Genomic DNA, 19357 nt, shown 5'->3' with positions numbered 1-19357 from the left:
TTCTCCATATACATCATCATTTAGATCTTAATTCCATTTACGATTTCTGTAAATACGTGTACGTCGTACGACATTTCATACGAATTTTCAAGTCCTTATTTTTTCGGTACGAACCGATTTTTATGAAATAACATACCCATAAGCAGGACACAGGTTTAAAAAGTTAGATGTTTCCGAAATGCCTTATTTAAAATAAGTAATTTACTGATTGACACTACAAGCGAAACATGACTTCCTCCTACCTCCTAGAATTACTATACTATTATTACTCGTAACTTTGTATAATGTTTGTTTTATATATGTCACCGTAAGATTGTAAACATCGATAGATTGTGAACCGTATTATGATTGCAATTTAACGCATCATTTTTTGTATGATTGTAATCTATCGATGGGAAGCGATCAAATTGTGAACCGGCGTAGGACGGAATGCAACTCTCGCTCTGATTGGTTGAACGGTATGTGCCCCCGTCACCCCGGCCACACCACATATTTGTTTGTTATTTCGTTAGTTGTCGAATGTAAACAACTATATTTTCGTGATTATAAATTGATTTTATTTTGAAAATAACTTATATCTTTCGAATAACTTCCATATATAAAACTGTTGTGAACCTAAAAAATTATCTGTGAATAAACCAAGAAAAGCAGTTTGAATGACAAATAACGAATTAGTGTTTGTTTCGCAACATAACCTAAATTACATGAATCGTTCGTGTTTTAATATTTTGATGCTTGTGAACTTAAGTAATCTCATTAAATAACAATGAGACCAACCAATCAGGAAGAACTTGCAGACAGTTGACAATTTGACGCGGGGCAGATAGTAATTTAACGGTTTCACTTCGGTAGAAGAATAATAAGTCAAATTGCAATCATAATGATACGGTTCACAATCTATCGATAGTTTACAATCTCGCTAGATAGATTGTAATCTAACGATCTTTACAATCTAACGGTGACATATAGACTCTATTGTCGTGACATTTTAATTACTATCAACAAACGTTTAGTTGCTTCACTAATACAATATTAGAGGTCAGGTAACCCCACATTATGAATAAGATGCAAAGAAATTAAATATATATATCATACCTACTTCATATTTATACTTGTTTATTTTATTTTTAAATAATTTTACTTAGCTATTCTATGAGAACTAGATATTTATATTTCTAGTACCTATAGTTTTTGAGCTAAATCGTCGTCAAACAAGTTGAGCAAGATGGACATGATGACATGACATAGATAATGGGAAAATTCCGTTAGTGATAAAAATTTCAAAATGGTATACTTTCACGGTAATAAGTTTTTTCGAAATCTTTTCCTCCTAACATTTAAGATGTATGTGGTCTTTCTTATGGTTATGCCGTTTTCTTATTATTGGTAAAGTCTTTTTGCAAAATAAGGACTTGAAAATTTTAAACTTCGAAAGCTACGTTCACAGCCCCCATAAACCATTTAACTGAAGGAAAAACACGCGATAAAAACGTCTACTCCGCCAGCAATTGTCTAAAATTGGTTTTGGATAACACCCGCCTATACAGGCATATTATAGAAAATTCCGATATAAACATAGTTTTATAGACCCACATACACTAAAATGTCTTGGCGTTGCGTAACCCCGCAACAATTGTCTAAAATTGCTTTGGGGTTGTATAGGCGCGCGCGATATCGGCCGGTGGCGGTGAGGCGGCGGTCTCGCTGGCGCTGGCCTGCGTGACCGCGACCGCGACCGCGACCATCGCCGCCAACAGTGAGAGACGCCCCTCGTGGCGGCTGCGGCTCGATCCCGCTAACAAGGTGGCACACCGCCCGTGGACGCGACCATTCCTTGTGCTTGTTTTGTGTGGTTACGGGTGTTTGTAGGCTGGTATTGCGCTGCGGCCAGGGATATGAGGATTTGTTGCAGCATAATACGACAGACAACAAACTATTACATCGGGCTTGTTGTCTGTGGTATTGTGCTGTGGTGGGGATGTGTGGTTTGTTGTATTTTTTATTGGGCTGCGGCCGGGTAATGAGGATTTGTTGTCTTTGGTATTGTGCTGTGGTGGGGATATGTGGCTTGTTGGTTTGTTATTGTGCTGCGGCCGGGTTTATGAGGATTTGTTTGGTGTATTGTAATGTGGTGGGGATGTGTGGTTTGTTGTATTGTTATTGTGCTGTGGCCGGGTTTATGAGGATTTGTTGTCTGTTGTATTGTGATATAGTGGGGATGTGTGGTGTCTGTATTATTGGGTTGCGGGCTAGGAATGGATGGGTTAAGTCTTTGATATTGTGTTCAGATGGAAATATGGATTGTATTTTGATGTAAATGTGTTGTCAGTGCACTGGTGAAAACATGGGTGTTTTTTAAAGTGATTAATGAGAATGGTTGAACGGATTAGTAGGTCTATTTAGTATCAATAAGTTTAAATAATAGTATATGTGAAGCGGCTGAAACCCTGTATATATTTTTAGGGTTGGGCTTGAATGGATGGTTTTATGTATTATATTAAAATAAAGTTGCATCAAATGCCTTTATGCAACAGGGATTTTATTTTATATGCTTACAAAGTCAAGTTATTGGGGTTAAGTCATTTTTTAAAAATAGTATCGCTCTGTTTTTATTTTTATTCAGATTAAAATAATCCTATAAAGTAACAATGAATGGTCGTGTAAACGCGTATTGTCGTAGTATTCAAAATCTCTCCGACACTCGGCATGGTGTGAAAATTGTGGGGCTTTCATTCTATTCGTGATATTTCAGCGATCGATGTTGTGATATTGAAAATTTATATATTAATATTATATTATTATGTTACATCAGTATTGTTTGTTTAGAAACATTAACATAAAATGTCTCGCGTATTACTGTTTCATCATCATACTTTGTTAAATATATATATTTTTATAAAATTATTCGCTATACTTACTGTATGTTTTATTCTGCACAGGTCTATGATATATTGTAATCATTAATTGACACGGCGTTAACTGTTCACCGCAAGGGCATTAATGCATGTTATTTTGTTCTCATCTATGTATGTAATTTTGTCATTTGCATGGTCGTGCTATACGTTAATTAAAATGCATGTAGATATGTGTTCGTGTCGTTATATTTCGCATATGTCTCACTTAAATAATGAAATTGTTGCTTCCTTTTAGAAATTAATAGGACACTAAACGTCTCGCCAAAATAGAATTGTAATTTACCAAACATAATGCGCAATTAATATTTCCTCCACTTATAGTATAGTGTCTACACTCTACACATGTCATGTACCCATGTGCTTGCCTACATTTTAAATATATACAAAATGTACACAATTTGCAGAAATTACGCAAACTTGTCCCTTTGCCAGGACGGAATATAAATTTTGGCAAAAATTTGCTTTGCTGTTATGAATCGTCTAGAATTCGATTTCGTGTTTACTGATTTTATTTATCAATGTCAATAGCTAGTTTGCGTTATATTTTAAAGTAGTAGATGTGGAAATTTACACCCTTGTGCGTGTTCCATTAATAATAGAAGGCTTGTGGTATTAATAAATAATGTGAATGTACAGTTTGAGTTGGAGGATGCGGCTGCAACCCCGCGGACGACGGAAACCGAGGCGACGGTGACGTTACCGCTCCGCCGCCCGCCATCCGGCGCCAACCAGAACGCAACCACAAACAACTCCGTTACCACCACGCCTACCAAGGAGAGCCGTACAAGTTAGTCGATGTATATTCTTAATGGGCAGTCTTGGGAGAAATATCGAAAGTTTTTGTTGCATTTGACCCTTATAAAATAAAAGGAAAATAGATGTTCGCACATTGCGAATCTTATTTATCTCAACTAAGTGTGATATGAAATAATTCAGGATATTGGAGATAGAATGAAACTCATTGCATTCCATACAGAAAAATATTATTATTATAAAAATTTAACTAAATAAAAAGTGAAACATAATACCATGATAATCTAGACTCAACAGCGATATAAAACAGTTTCCTGTTAAATCCAGGTGTAGAAGTAATTATATAAGTATCTTACTTAAACTTATAAACGCGAAGCTGTGTGTTTGACTTATACGTTATGATTGGCTATGAGGCTGTAGTGTGACACAGACTACTTTTTACCGCGTTGAAACATCTCATCATAAAAATTTCCTCTGACTACATAGGTAGAATGATAGTTGCCTATAAATCTGACCTTCAAGTGTTCCTAACAAAATCTAGAGCAAGCTTGGCAACAGTATAACTAATCGAAAAAATATATTTACATAGCGTTATGATACAGTAAAAACGTTACATATATATATTTATATATAATGTACGTTATAGAAAATGTTATCGGTGCAGGTAACGCGACAGTAGCGGCGACGGAGGAGGAGAAGGAGCGCGAGAGCAGCGCAGAGAGCAAGTCGCCGAGCAACTCGTCGCCGAGCACGCAGGCCGCGCTCAACGTGATACAGCGCCGGCGCAGGCCCAAGCGCCGCTCCACCGGCGTCGGCCACGTGGATATGGACGTGAGTTGGGCTCCTTGTACTTGTTATATTTTTTTTTTATAAAAAAAGTGGTAAGCACATCGGACTGAAAATGGATAAGGCCCGTTTTCTATTTCGTACCCTTCCCACTCCATTGCTTCTTTTCAATCGTCAATTCTTTCCTTACTTACGGCACAACCTCTGCGAAAGTCAATGGGCGGTGGTGATCGCTTACCATCAGGCGAACCACCATCTTAGGTTCCCGTAAACACATAAAGAAAAAAAGTCGGGGGTTCAAGTCTAGGCGAGGCGAGGCGATAAATTGATTTTTCAATTTACTGCGAATGTGGATACACATCACCACTGCTCAAAACGGTGAAGGATAATATCGTTAGGAAACCGGAATGTATAAGAATCAAGTGTTCGACGACATGTGACATCTACCAACTGATGATGACTTCTTTTTTTTTAATGTATCCTTAATGGAAACCCTGCTACTAAGAAACTAGCATGTCGGTCGAAGAATCGACGTTCAAAGACACGTAAATCGGCCAACCCGTACTTGATCAGCATGGTAGATTATGGGCTAAATCCTCATAGGAAGCCCGTGTCATTGCAGTGGGAACGTGTAAGGGCTGCTGATGATGATGATGATATGTTTCATAATTGTATTCTTTCACACCGGCTTCGCTATTTCGCCTACAATTTTATAGTGACCTAATCTAAACGCACTTGTCCTTTATTCCAGAAAAGAACTCAATATCAACATTCTAAAACAAATTAACGTTGATTTGAAAAATATGCTTACAATGAAAAATAATAATGCTTACAATTGTTCCTATATAGTTATCGCGAATGTACCAATTGGATAGTACCAACAGTACAATCTAGTTCTTATAGGCCATTAAAACGAGACGTAGAGCAAAAATAATGTGTTGGTTCCGTGACTACATACATAATTTTAGAATGTATTCGTAATAATCAATACTTAATACTTATCTTTTTCGCCTTGATCATCAATATAAATCGAATCGCGTTGTTGGTAAACAAATCATTGATGACCTACCTTTATAGATTTTAAATATTCTAACCATTATGAACAATTATCCAAATAATATATATTGAGGCGGTTGACAACAGCATTAATAAATTAGCGTAACTCATTGGTCGCGACGTGTGATTGTTTTATTACACAAAAGATTTGACGAATGTGCCACATATTGACCTTCTAGGCTAAAATTAAATATTACCCGAGCCTGTACAGTGTTGTGGGAAACACGTGAGTTTCTAATACGGGCGTTGTATTTTGGATATGATGTGTTTTGGATATAACCAGAACGGTTTAAAGTGAATTGTGAATCATGTAGATGATTCAAATACAGCCGTGGTTTTTTACATGCTCTTGGAGGTGAATTACATTCATACAGAGATGCTAACATAATTTAAAATATATTTATTATTACATGTATTTGTTTGTACATATTTGGCATGTGATTTTAATGGATTATGTCAAATTCTATGATAAACTTCATGATCTTCGATTGTATGGTGACTTTGCAATATTTTACGCTATTTTGAATCTGATTTCTTATAGATAATAAGATATTTATTGGTTTGTTATTTACGTACCTTAAATAATGTTGAATATTATTTATTAACAATTTAAATAAATATTTTACAAGCAATTTTTGGAAACTTTGGATTTCTAATTTTAATGTAGCGCTCGAGTATTAAGGAAACTTTTTTTTGTTTAGGACATCGTTAACGATCGCGGAGGAGGCGGCGAAGGCGACGTCGACACAGATATACAAGTGAGTTGTTATCTAGCTAGCTAGTTAGGTCTGAAAGCCCAAGTGGCGTGCTCCAAGATAAATATAGTCCGGGGGTTCTATCCGCACAGTTCCCGTTTCCTTGAGATTTCCGGGATATCAACATGCAAACGCGCGCATAACAATCTATCCTACTAAAGGTTATACCTTGTACAGGGCTCAAACGATATCTTTACCATATTTCATCTAAATTGGTTCGGTGTTTTAGGAGTGAATTTATGATACTAGTTGAGATGTAACATATTGACAATTTTGTGACCTACATATTTACAGATAGACATTATTACACATTTAATGTACTTTAATATTTATTCAGATAATTTATTCAAAAAATCTGTGTTCTCAGAAGTTAAAATTGGTAGTACATTTTGTTTTTACTTTTTTTTGTCATAGCGGCAACTGATCTAGTGGTTCGCCTGACGTAAGCGATCACCACCGCCCGTGAACATTTGTAGAAGTAGCACCGCTGGAAATACGTTGCCCGATTATAAGGGTAGGATAAGGATAAGGGATAGGAAAACGATTGACTTCGGAGATAAAGGAATGAAATGGGAAGGGCGAGCGTGAGGATACATTCCTCCGGTTCCACCCACCGAACGAGACACAGTAGCATGCTACTATTTCACGCCGATCTCCCGTGGGGGTGTGCCAACGTACCCGGTGCGAGCTGGCTCCGCACGTGTCGATGCGTGCTCGATTCGCACACTCTAAACGTAGTTATGTAATCTACAGTTCAGGAATTTATTTTAGAACAGAAATATACATAAATAGAGTATATTGTAAATTCAGCAATATGCTACTCGTATTTATTATACTTACCGTATCAAAATGTATATCTCGAAATATTATCCTGGTATTAGTGAACTGAGCCATATACACAAGTTACATACAATTTTTTTTTCGACTTCAAAAAAGAAGATCTCAATTCGTACTGTATATTTTCTTTTTGTTTTTTACCTTATGACTTTTTACTGGTTCAATTTAGTTCAGTTTAGTTTGGTTTTTGATTTTTCATTATTTAATATCGTATAGAATATAAATAATAACAGATTTGAATGGTATTATATATATACGTATTTCTGTGAATACCAAAAATAATATAAAATATATTTTCTTTGTTTTTCGTTCTTGATGGCCTTTGAGTTTATTTTGGTGTGTAAATGTAATTTATTTTGCAAAGCATTGACGTGTCGACCCGTGTGAAGTATAAATGGGGGACTAAATTAAATTTGTTAATTTATGTCGCAGAATGATTTTAGTTCGTATTTTTATAACGCATAGAATATATATTTCATTTATATTATTTTAAAAGGCACAGAGGTGAACTGTGAATCTTATCTACTATAAAAGGTATTCATTTAAGCTGCCCCTTTTTGCTAAATCCCATTTTTTCCATCGAAGACTATAATATAAGCCCATCACAAAACACACCTAACCAGTCTATCGCGACAAAATGTATGATACAAATGCGAACTAAAAACATTTTATTTGACAGTTTTCGTAAAATTAGGTATGCTTGTATGTGGGGACCAAACATGCTGAATAGTGCGATTTTGTAATAAAAGTACCAATATGTTTTTGGAAATAGTTGTAGTAATTTTCAGTATTGTTTTTTTTACACCGCGCACCGTTCTTTGCTAGAGTAAGAAGTAAGCATGAAACACATTGGTTTGACTTTCTAGCATTTGGGCGAGGGACTCGATAATAAATGCGCTTGAATGGAAATAAAAACTATGTAGGTATAAGTTTCGGAACGTAGAAAGCGCGCATTTTATGAGTAAATTAAATAATTCTTTAGATTTATGCCTTTAAATATATTTTACTTATCGTTAGGGTTAATAGTATTTACGTGATCGCTTCTGTTATATGTTAATTATAGGTATACATAAAATCAAATTATTTATTAAGGGTCCTGACCCCATATAAAAAGTATAAAAAATAGTATACATTTTTCATGAAACCTTCGCTAATAATATAATGCTACATAGCAAGACTGTTTTGATATATTTTGCCGTTTGATAATTGATATCTCTTCCGATCCTTTGCCAAGTGTTTTAGCAATGAGTGAATGATAATAAAACAGCTCGTAAATTACAATTAAGTCATAGTAAGAAACCTTTGTATATTTTGGAATTTCGTTTTAAGTGTTATGTATGTAATATTAGAACCCTCACGTGAAGCCGTATTTAATCGGAAATAACATTTGATACATATTGTATAATTACGAAGGGTTGATGTTCTCACTTATCGAGTCTTGTGCGGTTATTTTCGCAAAAGTTGCTTTAAATATTTTAGTTAGTCGAGAGAATTTATAGTACCTAATTTAATATAATATTTGGGTATAAATTTCCACAATGATCCACAATGAGGCGACAATCACCTAACCATCTATAAAGTTGTAGACTGTATAACAATTCTTTTAAATCGATAATTTACATATAACAGACTCATTCATTTATACTTTAGTGTTAATACAATCGATGGTTTCGTGAGCTAACTTGTTGAAATACGATTTATCATATTTAAAAATAAACTAATCATTTTGACGGATAATACGCGAAAACCAATATATTTTCGAGAATCCGAATTGTGGTTCAGACGATCAGTAATTGTAATGTGACAGATTGGCTGCGATCCAGTTGTTATATAGTTTTATAAACGACACATAAATTACACAATCTCGTACTGTATTTCACGTAGATTGGCTATCATACACGCAAAAGTAAACAGCTGAAAGTTATTGAATAGGTGACACCTAATTATATCGGAAATATGTATGAGTCCATAAATGACTGAAGAAGTAAAAAAGTAAAAATTATTCATTGTAAAGATCTATATATAATTGTAAAGTTAGCCTACTGAAATAATTTTACAGTCAAAGAGAATTGCAGAATTGTGTCTAGAAATATGGGGCCACAGAGCTGTGTGTTATATTCTAACCTTTTGATTATATGACACGAAGAATGTTCTGTATGAACGTACGAATTTTAACAAAATTAACGTGATATGTATGTATTCGTCGTATCTTAACTCCTGGACAGATTACGTACGTCTTTAAAACATCATACACTAAATAATTAGTTTGCAAATAGTAATTTGCGCATTAGATTATTGTATAAATGTTGCTCGTAAATACATTAAAAGATAAATTGATGGTTCTGAATAGTTTCAAGACTTTCGACGCGTAGGTTCCTTCAAATGACGTCAAATGTATTTATATCGACCTTTCTGTTCGAGTTTTGATCACCAACCCTTGACCGGCTTTAAACTGTAATCTTAAAAGAATGTCTTTCAATTATTTATTCATTAAATTGAACACGCAATTTAACCGACGTTCCCAAAAACGACGGCAGGGTCTTTATTGATATTATATTTAAAATATTTTGAATGTCGTTCGATTATTTCATAATATCTTGCGCACATGTTGCACAAACGTTAGTACACCTCAAATTGGAATTTAAATGTACATTTATTACTTATTTACTAGCTGATAGCTGTGGCTTCGCCCATGTTGGAACGGTATATAAAAATTTAGCGTATGATACACAGCATCATTATCATGATTTTATCCTTTTGAACCACAATGTCGTTTTATAGTGGTAAAATAATAATTATTTTTAAATTCAGTTCGGTAGATGTTATATGTATATTTTTGTGTATTTAAATCAAAGCAAACCTTATGATTTGCGTTTATATTAATATACCGCACTAGTTGTGCAACTCATTGCGAAACAATTTCTGATGGTTTAGAAAGTATCACACGAAATTCCAGCTTACTTCACTAGAGCGCTCCAAAATCAGTATTTGGGTCAGCGGACTTCTGAAATGAACACGCGTAAACTTGAAAATAGATTTTATTTATAGCGAGAAACAAAAGACAAAATTCAAGCCTGCATAAATTAGCGAACCCGTTGTAATTAAGCAATAAAATAATCATAGCATTAATATGATGTCTTCAATAATTATTTTAGAGATTATATTTATTGAGCGTAAAAGTAATCAATATCACTGAACGAAGCGTATACGGTAGATATTATATCTACAGTATGTTTGACTGACGTTTTATTTATGTTCGGTATAATTTACGACAATCGGTTTAAGAGGCGATGAAATTATTTTTAGCGCGTGTGTACCTGTACAAGCGGGGCGGGCAGCGCATTAATGACGGGGCGATAAGGCCTTCGAAATAGTTTCTAATTTTAGGTAAACATCACCAAATGACGAGATGCAGTCGATATGAATATTGTTATGACCAGTAAATCGGTTTTTTCGTCCTTGAGGGCTTTCTGGTCGCGCTCGCCACACGCGACCACGAAACGGTTTTGTTATATTTACAGGTGATGATTTCCTCGCGTGTTCGTTTAGATGTTGCCGTCTCATCGGATCGCTTCAGTACGTCACGCGTCTCGCTCGCTCGTACCTATCTGTGAACCACTGTTTGGTGTGTCTGTCGACAATATTTTCTCTCTGTCATTATTAGTCTTGGGAAGCAGTCAGTATGTTTTCACAACGCGTAGAGCTCGCCCGCCACATTGCTAATATTTGAACGCGCCTTAGAGTGACACATGCATAAAAATGAGTCGAAAACAGGATAGATATTCCTCGCGACCTCGGAGTCTCACCTCTCACTATGGTTCTTCTCCGAGTATGTTAGGATCCATGATTGGCGGACAATACAATTCATATTCAAATAGTTATTCGAATTCATATAGTCCAAGCACATACAGAAACTACAATCCTTACACTGTGGGCTTAGGCCGGCCGTCAAATTTGGGGATATACGGTGGAACGAGTTCCGGTTACGGTGGTGTATATTTAAGTAGTGCTACGTTGGGATCATTAAATTTAATGACACCGATATTGAAAAAGTTAGATAAAAAAATATTAGCGAGTCAAAAGAACTTCAAACCGAAGCCAGTGCCCCCGATGAAAGTGCCCGAAGTGGCCGCGGAGCCTCCCGTCCAGGCGGAGGCGCCCGTGAGGCCGGAGAGGAAGTCGCGCTCGACCAGCAGAAGTAGCGGGCTCGATAAGGAGCGATCGAGATCGCTGACATCCCTCGACACTGTTAACGCGCTTAACGCACGCTCCCTCAGTCTCAACTCTCTGGCTTCCGATGGGTATTGTGTACGTTTTCCAATCGATTCATAAAATATCTATTTGCTATACAACCAGAATCGTCGCTGTATATCTCGGTAAAAAATCAGTAATAAATCAGTAATAAAATAATCTGATCACTTTTTGAAAAATGTAATGCGTTATGTACAAGCGTGTGTTGTGTATTCACAATTCCTATTGGAAGTAATAATAATGTATCAAAACAAATACATGATGCTGCAATTTGTATGCATCGGAATTATCTATATATTTACCACTAGGGCTAAAAATGTTAAGAAGATTAAAAAATAATGTTTTCTGTAATAGAACATGTTTGTAGTATGTTATTAAGATAATTTTTATATTATAACAACTTTAAGTCGATTTTGATACAAATCTCTATAAGTAATTAAAATGAATATTTTTGTGGTAGTTATAGGCCAATGAACTTGTCCAAGATTTTTTCTATCTATACATAAAAATTAACAACTTTCGTTCACATGATATCGTAACAAACAAACCGAGTTACTTTAGAAAGTATATAATATGTGTCTGGATAACATTTTTCTTTCATCTAACATTTTTTTATGACGCTTTATTTATTTTTATGCATGAGTGATATTTCACACTAAGTTAATATTGGAATTTTCATCACTTTTTCTCTTGATTCGTTTCCTAGCGCTCATAATTGTAAACTATATTTATGAACTTTCAAATTTTACGTGCGATGTTAATATTCATTTACGTCATAGACCTTGATGTTGGCTATAAACTTTCAGTCAATGTCGTTCTTTAGTTACAATCTTTCTGCGGTTTTTATACGATGCAGAATACGATTTCCATGGGCAGACATCCTGTTTCTATTTAAATATTAACATGACATCATAGTTAACTTAGCGTCGGTCAAGATTATGAACAATCGTTTCTGTATATTGTCAAACAATAGAATAATGTGCTTCGATGAGACATCACTATGCATTTTGATATTGTTACATGTATTAACATAAAGATTGCGGTGCAAATATGTGATTTATAAGCTTTCATTGGTGCAATGCTGGTTACCGGTTGACAATGCAATATGTAAAGTATCCGTGTAAACTGTTATATTGTGCATCGTATAGCTATTTTATATTACATGCTCGATTACAAATCATTTACGATGTTGCGAACACAAGAATAGATATTACAATAGACTATAAACCATGGATATGTTTCCAACTAGCACTTGGCTTCAATTGCAATCAATTAAATTAACTGATTAATGATTCTGTTTTGTTACAAATCTTATTATCTTATAGTTGAACATAATGTTACGACATATAACGATTAAATCTTATATTAATTAAGTTTAGCACAAATAACAACGTTAGCAGAAAAGCAGTTTGTGATTCCCCGTCGCCAGATTGAAAATATTTACGGATATACGATTTATTATTTAAGCTAATATGGCATATTAAAATGTCGTATAATATTTCAGTCCGGCACGGAGAGGACGGACGAGGGAGAGGAGAAGGACTACAAGGCGCTGTACGAAGCATCACAAAACGAGGTCCGCAAGCTGCGCGCGTTGCTCTCGACCTCCGAGCAGCAGTTGCACGAGGCTCGCACCACTATCACTAGACTCACACAAGTGGTATGACACTCGGCGTCATTGTGTAGACACCAAATTGCCCCTATATGTCCCGGTTTTTTATGCCATTGGCACGGTTTAGCGTGATGTCGGAGTAGGTGTCTCAAAGTCTATATCTGTCTAGAGTTTAACGAACTCATTATGACGGTTTTGCGTAAATGTTTCAGCGTACCGTTTTCTGTTAGAAAACCAATAACCATTTCTAGAAACTTGCTTTGAACTGATTTAAATAATGAATACACCCACTTAGACAACCAAGCTAATCGGACATTATCACTAGCATCATTCTTGATCATGAAATTCTCATCCATTGTGAAAGATGCAAAGCGATTTCTGTACATATTTCTCATACATTTCAAATTCACCAGAAGCATGCAAAGCGAAATTAGTTTCTCATTTTTATCATGTAGCTCATACAATGGTGTATTTTTACTTGTTCACCACCCGGATAGTTCAAGAAACTATAATCCCGTAGAGCACATTAAACTACAATTTACTTGTAGTAACCGACTTGCCCGTGACATTATGCGTCATTAGAAATTTGCGTGCCCCCATTTAAAATGTTTGACTAATCCCCGCCCACCGGTTAACACTAATTATGTCCACAGATGCTCGCTGACAGATTGGCTCGTGTTTTGGCTATCTGTACTCGTTCATCACAGAATGTTCACTAGTCATACGTGTTTTGAAGCTAATGGTCGCTGAAGGACACTCGTGCACACACGTTTCACTGTTGTGATGCGTTATACTTATTAATTGCTAGCGATTTAATGTTACGAGCGAGCGACTGTATACGTGCGAGCTTTGTGTACACCCTGCGCTGTTAAGCTACATAGAATGCATTTGTTTTACAGAATCAAAATTCACTATCTGAGATAGAGAAGCGCGAGAAGCGAGCCATGGAAAGAAAACTGTCCGAAATGGAAGAGGAGCTGAAGGTAATTAGTCTTTTAAAACGACCAACGACCTCGCACAACACACACACATACAAATTTATATTTACAAAGAACAATTGCATCTCAAATAACCGTACGATGAGCTTTTACTTTGTTACGCCATGGCGGACATCAAGATGGCGCCAATGTTGCCGCCAAAATGAGAACGACTTGTAATGTTCGTGTTCGTTTTGTAGCAATTGCAAAAGTTAAAAGCCGAGAACGAAAGGCTGAGGGCTGAGAACCGTGCGCTAACGCGGGTCGTCAGCAAATTGACCAACTCTGCCGCCAAATAGGTAACTGTGTTGGAATGGGCGTTTGCTCAGTGGCGACATCGTGCGGCGTTGTCGGCTAATACGTAACATTTGTTTCTCTCGCTCACTCTCTCTCTCTCTCCCACTCTCTCACTCGGTGAGCTCGCGGCACCAGCGCGGAGTTAGAGTGTGAGAGATGGAAACAGTGCGTTGTGACTGCGCCACTTTTCGTGTACCTGCCGCGTTCCTCACCAACCATTTAAAGTCTCGTATGTACTAGGAGAATTCTGTTATGGGAGGATAATTATGATATATGTGATATGTTAAGTAGTTTCATACTTAATCTTAATTATCTTGTCTTAAATTAGTTTTTTCAATGTTATTAATGTTCACATGAATTTTGGCTGTGCATATAGAAAGCGATAGTTATTGTGTTTTTTATGCGATAGTTCCCTTTTACAAATCTCTTCGTTGGCAATACAAATCATTTTTATATGATTAATATAGCATATGACTTTTATAATGTTTAATGACTATTTTATTATATTTTCCAACAAAGACTTTATTAAACCGTAATTATATATAATTGATTAAACACACCACCTGAGTATATTTATTTGTTAAATTCGGCCGAATTACATCCCATACGGTTCTACCCTAGGATTTACGAGTCTTTATTAATTAACTGTGTGCTATGCAAGCATGCTTGTATGTTCCTAACATTCGACGATCCAAAAAACTGTCACGGTTAGAAAATATTTCAAATTTAGCATCATTTATATGAAAAAAGCGGAATTAAACCTTTGTAAGAGACGTTCGTAGAGTTTTATATAAATACACGTATCTAGAGTTTCTTCAAAAAAAAAATGCATGGATCTTGTATAGCTTCTTCTATTTTTATCAATAACAAAACATTCAAAGAAAGCTTTTGTATTTTAAGATAGTCCTTAAACGAATGATGTGTTATAATTATGTTTATATAACAAACACTTATACAGATATTTTCTACACATATACAAAAGAGCAATAAACAAAAAATATGCTTTCACGTGTATCCAATTGGATGGTGTTCCCGAAATAACTTTCTATATTTAACAATCACATCATTAAATATTTAAAATCATTACTTAGTACCATTTTGTAAATTCTGTGGAAATCATTCGACTTCATATAAAGTAGTCGAATAATTAAATCAGCCTATAATTACTAGATAAATACCTTACATTCTATTTCATTTATGGTATAGGTATGATTTTATAAGTTTATAATTATTCATTTATTTTATCCAATATCGATTCAGAATGACTGCATCTTAATTAAATTTTAATTTTATCTGCAATGCGCGGGATCATTCTGTACTAAGAGATTGATGCGATTGTAATTAAAATTATATTGAGTAGAATTTATCCAACAGAATACATGATTATCAGCAATAATAATTGATTAAACTATATAATGACCCAATTACTTTGAACGCGCACTTTAACACTTTCATAACTTGTAAATATACATCATGTAGCACCCCTCTGTTCGACCATGTTTTTATTTAGTTATTTTAATAGTTTTGGATATCCGTTATTGTTTTGATAAATTATTAACGTTATTTACTTTTATAATAATTTATTGTTCTATTAAAAAAATTTGGTCTAACACTGAATGTAACAGGTATCTCGGATTTCATAGAACCGTGTTTAAAAATCTGGTCGAATAGTTAGTTCCATTGCATCATTCAACATGTGTGTGATTTTGAGGGTACTTCTATATAGTTGGATATTGTCGATTTTGTAGCACACAAATATATCTGATCGTTTAAATGTATCGCGTTTTATTAATCAGTGCGTTATTAATTTCAGTATCATCAAGCGCTTCAAGCGGAGAATCAGCGGCTGAAAGACGAGAACGGAGCGCTTATCAGAGTTATCAGTAAATTATCCAAGTGAGATATAGGGGTTTCCTAAAATATGTTCCCTTTCGGCCTAACGAATCGAGGTCAGCGATGGGACTACATTGTTACTATAGAAGGACGTGTGTAATAATAAAATGCCTTTTTAAAAAATTTGATGTGTGCTTTGTGAAGTGGATTATTAGCCAAATATTTAATTTTTTTTTTTACAAACGAAATATACAAACTTTTATACACTAACCAACGAAGCAAGATAATAAATGATTCTTTGCGATGTTGTCCATGTATGAAACTTATATTCCTCTCATTGCCTGGCTGAGGTTCTAGTCAAATTAACAATAGTGTAGTAATATACTTATAGAATGCCTAAACCGCACCGGAATTAACTTTGTGGAGAAGTTGATCACGTTCGTCAAAATCTAATAAGCACTATATGGTCAATTGATGTATAAATATAGACGACAGAAGTAAACTGTTTTGTTGGTGTTGTTTCTTTTAGTTTTTCCTTTCGTTATAGTATAATCTTGTTTCGTTGGTGAACATCGGTTATCGGTCCGGGTATTGAACAGCATGATTAGGTTAATTTTTTATTATTATATTTTGGTTTGATTGTTTTATTTGAAAATGAAATATTGTCTATTTTAAACACGGATGAATTGCATGATACACATATTATTTTTTACTTCGAAATCTTCGTCCAAATAATTTGTTTTTACAATTGAACGAAAATGTTATTTATTTATGAAACATTATATATCTGCGGCAAACTTGTTAATTTTTTCGTAAAAGTTGGTTTTTAATTTCTTTTTAAAATTTCAATTTGTTTTTTTTTCTGGCAAACAAACATATATTTATATACAAATACCTTTTATCGCATTGAATTAATATGGATGACAATATTTTTTAAAACTTTAGAAAACATCACTATTATAGTATATTAGATAATTTTTTTAAAGAATTTATGTAGTTCCCGAGATGTCCTTTGTGTTGATATTTTAATATATTCCTGATGTTATAAATGTAATGTAGATTAGTATTTAATGAAATGTTTTCGGAGTTCACGCTTTCGCGGAACCGAGAACGTGTTCTGTGTAATGTTAGGTATTAGTTAATAATCGTCATATTACTAATGCGTTTATAAACTGTATGTAATATAGATTTTATTAAACAATAGTCACGAAATGATTGGAAATGTGATATATCGATTTATTAAAGTTTTGATCATGTGGATTTAGGTCTTACTAGGTGTTGTACTTTGTAGTGTTTTACATATAGAGTAAATCACTTTGTCGTGCCCATTAATTGATTCCCCTACGGGGCATTTGATTTGTCAACGTTGTTATTGTGTTCATCATCACAAACCTGCTATCCGCTAGCTATACGCACATACACGAACACTTCTATGTCCTAATGAATCAGTATTCCAACAGCCAACCCTTCTATGGAAGATTTGTTTGTGTGCATTTAGCTTATGCGGATAGCGAATATTTAAAACACACATACACACGCTTGTTCGGACACACGAACGTGGTTTACTCGATATCGGAACGGCAATTTATACTTAACGTATATATTTTAATGTGTCACGTAGAGACATTACATCGTAATCATTATCGGATGTTTGCGCTATAGGACCTTTTGTTAAATGTGATGTGAAAGTATTGTTATATATATGTGATGCTGGCACTAACGCTTCGTGAATTTTATTTTGTAGATAAATTAATATTTCGAAATGTGACGGCAGACATCTTAGTAGAGTAACTTTTATTTAATGTGGAAAATGGGATGAAGATTTTTTAATGTATTTTATATGCCATAGCCCTTCAAAAGGGTACTAACGTTTAAATTTTAATTATCATTAATTGTTATGTGCGGAGGCAAGCGTTTATTGCTGATATGAACCATACGCATATTATTAATTCATTCATTTTTCGGACATTTTGAGTATAAAAGACTAGTCATTTTAAGCGAATTACTCTAATTTATACATAAAAAAAATCGTAAAAAATGTATTATGGGGCGGTTATTGTTAGTACATCTGAATCCGAATAATTGGGATTGTGTGACGTCATACATTCAATTTTGTATAAAAAAAGTGCTGCAACCTAAAATATCAGCAATAAATATTGCCTTTGTACCCAAAACGTATTTATAGAAACGAAACTAAAGCATATTCCCGATGGCCTATCGCGGAAATGTTAACGCACATTGGCTATCGGTTTGGGAACATGTTGATAGGTTTTATTTCTATTACCATTTACTGTAGATATATATATAAATATATGTAATTAGATACTGATTTAATTTATTTAAAAATTTTACATTATACATTTTCAAATGTTGGTCAGTGTTTTAACGATTATTATTTGAAATGATAAATTCTGCTTCGATATGTCAATTCAAAAGGGAACGTTTCTTATTATTGTTTCCGCATAACGAAAGTTTTGTTAATGAATTTTTGCGTTTTTTTTTTGCTTTGTCATTCTCGTATATTACAGTAATAAAATTAATGAATTTTGTCGTAGATGTATGTCCTTAACGCATCCCTTGATTGGGATATGTTAAACTCATATAACATTTTCTATTTTATCATTTAAATAACTACAACGTTTTTATTGTTATGCATACTCTTGTTAAGATTATGGATCCCGCACCAAACTACCTACACATATTAACAATCTCAATAGAGAATTATAATAAGGAAAGCGTGAAATGTGAAAGTGGGGTCTAGCCTTCATTGATCTTTATATTGTATCCCTATTTAATGTAAGCGGTAATTTTTGTTCATTAAAGTTTTATTTATTTCGAGAGTAAGAGTTAAACAAAATAAATTTATTAATTAATTTTTTGTTTATTTATTTTCCTTTCGTTTTGTTGTTGGTTATTCCGTTACATATTTATTTTAGGTGAAGTTTGGATATGTGCATTTTTTGTGTTTTGTGTGTTTAATAAACTATAGTGGACGTGTGATGTGAAACAATTTTAATTTCCTGATGATTGCGAATTGATGGAAAATAGCGAAAGTAATTTCATTCTAAATAAGCGTCGTAGACAATATCGGTTTTTTGCTTTATAGTAATAAATATGGATCACTTTGATCGGGCATCGTCGTGCCTTAAATTTGTATTGGTTATGCAAATTCAGTAGATAATTATATAAGTTTATAACGTACCAGATTGTCGAGTGAACTTATAATATACCCCACACTAAAGTTGTAACTACAATTCTAAAGGTGGGTTCCTCCAGTAGGCTATA

The 19357-nt window shown here is 34.4% G+C and overlaps 1 protein-coding gene across 8 annotated transcripts in view; it reads left to right on the top strand.

The window, feature by feature from the left end:
- LOC119835415 (protein phosphatase 1 regulatory subunit 12A) overlaps positions 1 to 18946 on the top strand; it is a 39875-nt gene extending 20929 nt beyond the window's left edge. For 6 of the 8 annotated variants that reach the window (XM_038360200.1, XM_038360198.1, XM_038360199.1 and 3 more), the window contains 8 exons: positions 1663 to 1803; positions 3552 to 3702; positions 4333 to 4499; positions 6212 to 6268; positions 12858 to 13013; positions 13865 to 13948; positions 14143 to 14241; positions 16053 to 18946. In XM_038360200.1, the coding sequence (XP_038216128.1) occupies positions 1663 to 1803; positions 3552 to 3702; positions 4333 to 4499; positions 6212 to 6268; positions 12858 to 13013; positions 13865 to 13948; positions 14143 to 14241 (855 nt within the window). In that variant the 3' untranslated portion in view covers positions 16053 to 18946. The remainder of the gene's footprint in view (positions 1 to 1662; positions 1804 to 3551; positions 3703 to 4332; positions 4500 to 6211; positions 6269 to 12857; positions 13014 to 13864; positions 13949 to 14142; positions 14242 to 16052) is intronic. The other 2 variants (XM_038360194.1, XM_038360196.1) reach the window with 2 other exon arrangements.
- Positions 18947 to 19357: the final 411 nt, after the last annotated feature.

The sequence above is a fragment of the Zerene cesonia genome, chromosome Z, assembly GCF_012273895.1.
Source record: "Zerene cesonia ecotype Mississippi chromosome Z, Zerene_cesonia_1.1, whole genome shotgun sequence".
NCBI lineage: Eukaryota > Metazoa > Arthropoda > Insecta > Lepidoptera > Pieridae > Zerene > Zerene cesonia.
The sequence above is the reverse complement of the archived record's forward strand: the minus strand, read 5'-3'. Positions and strand labels throughout refer to the sequence as shown.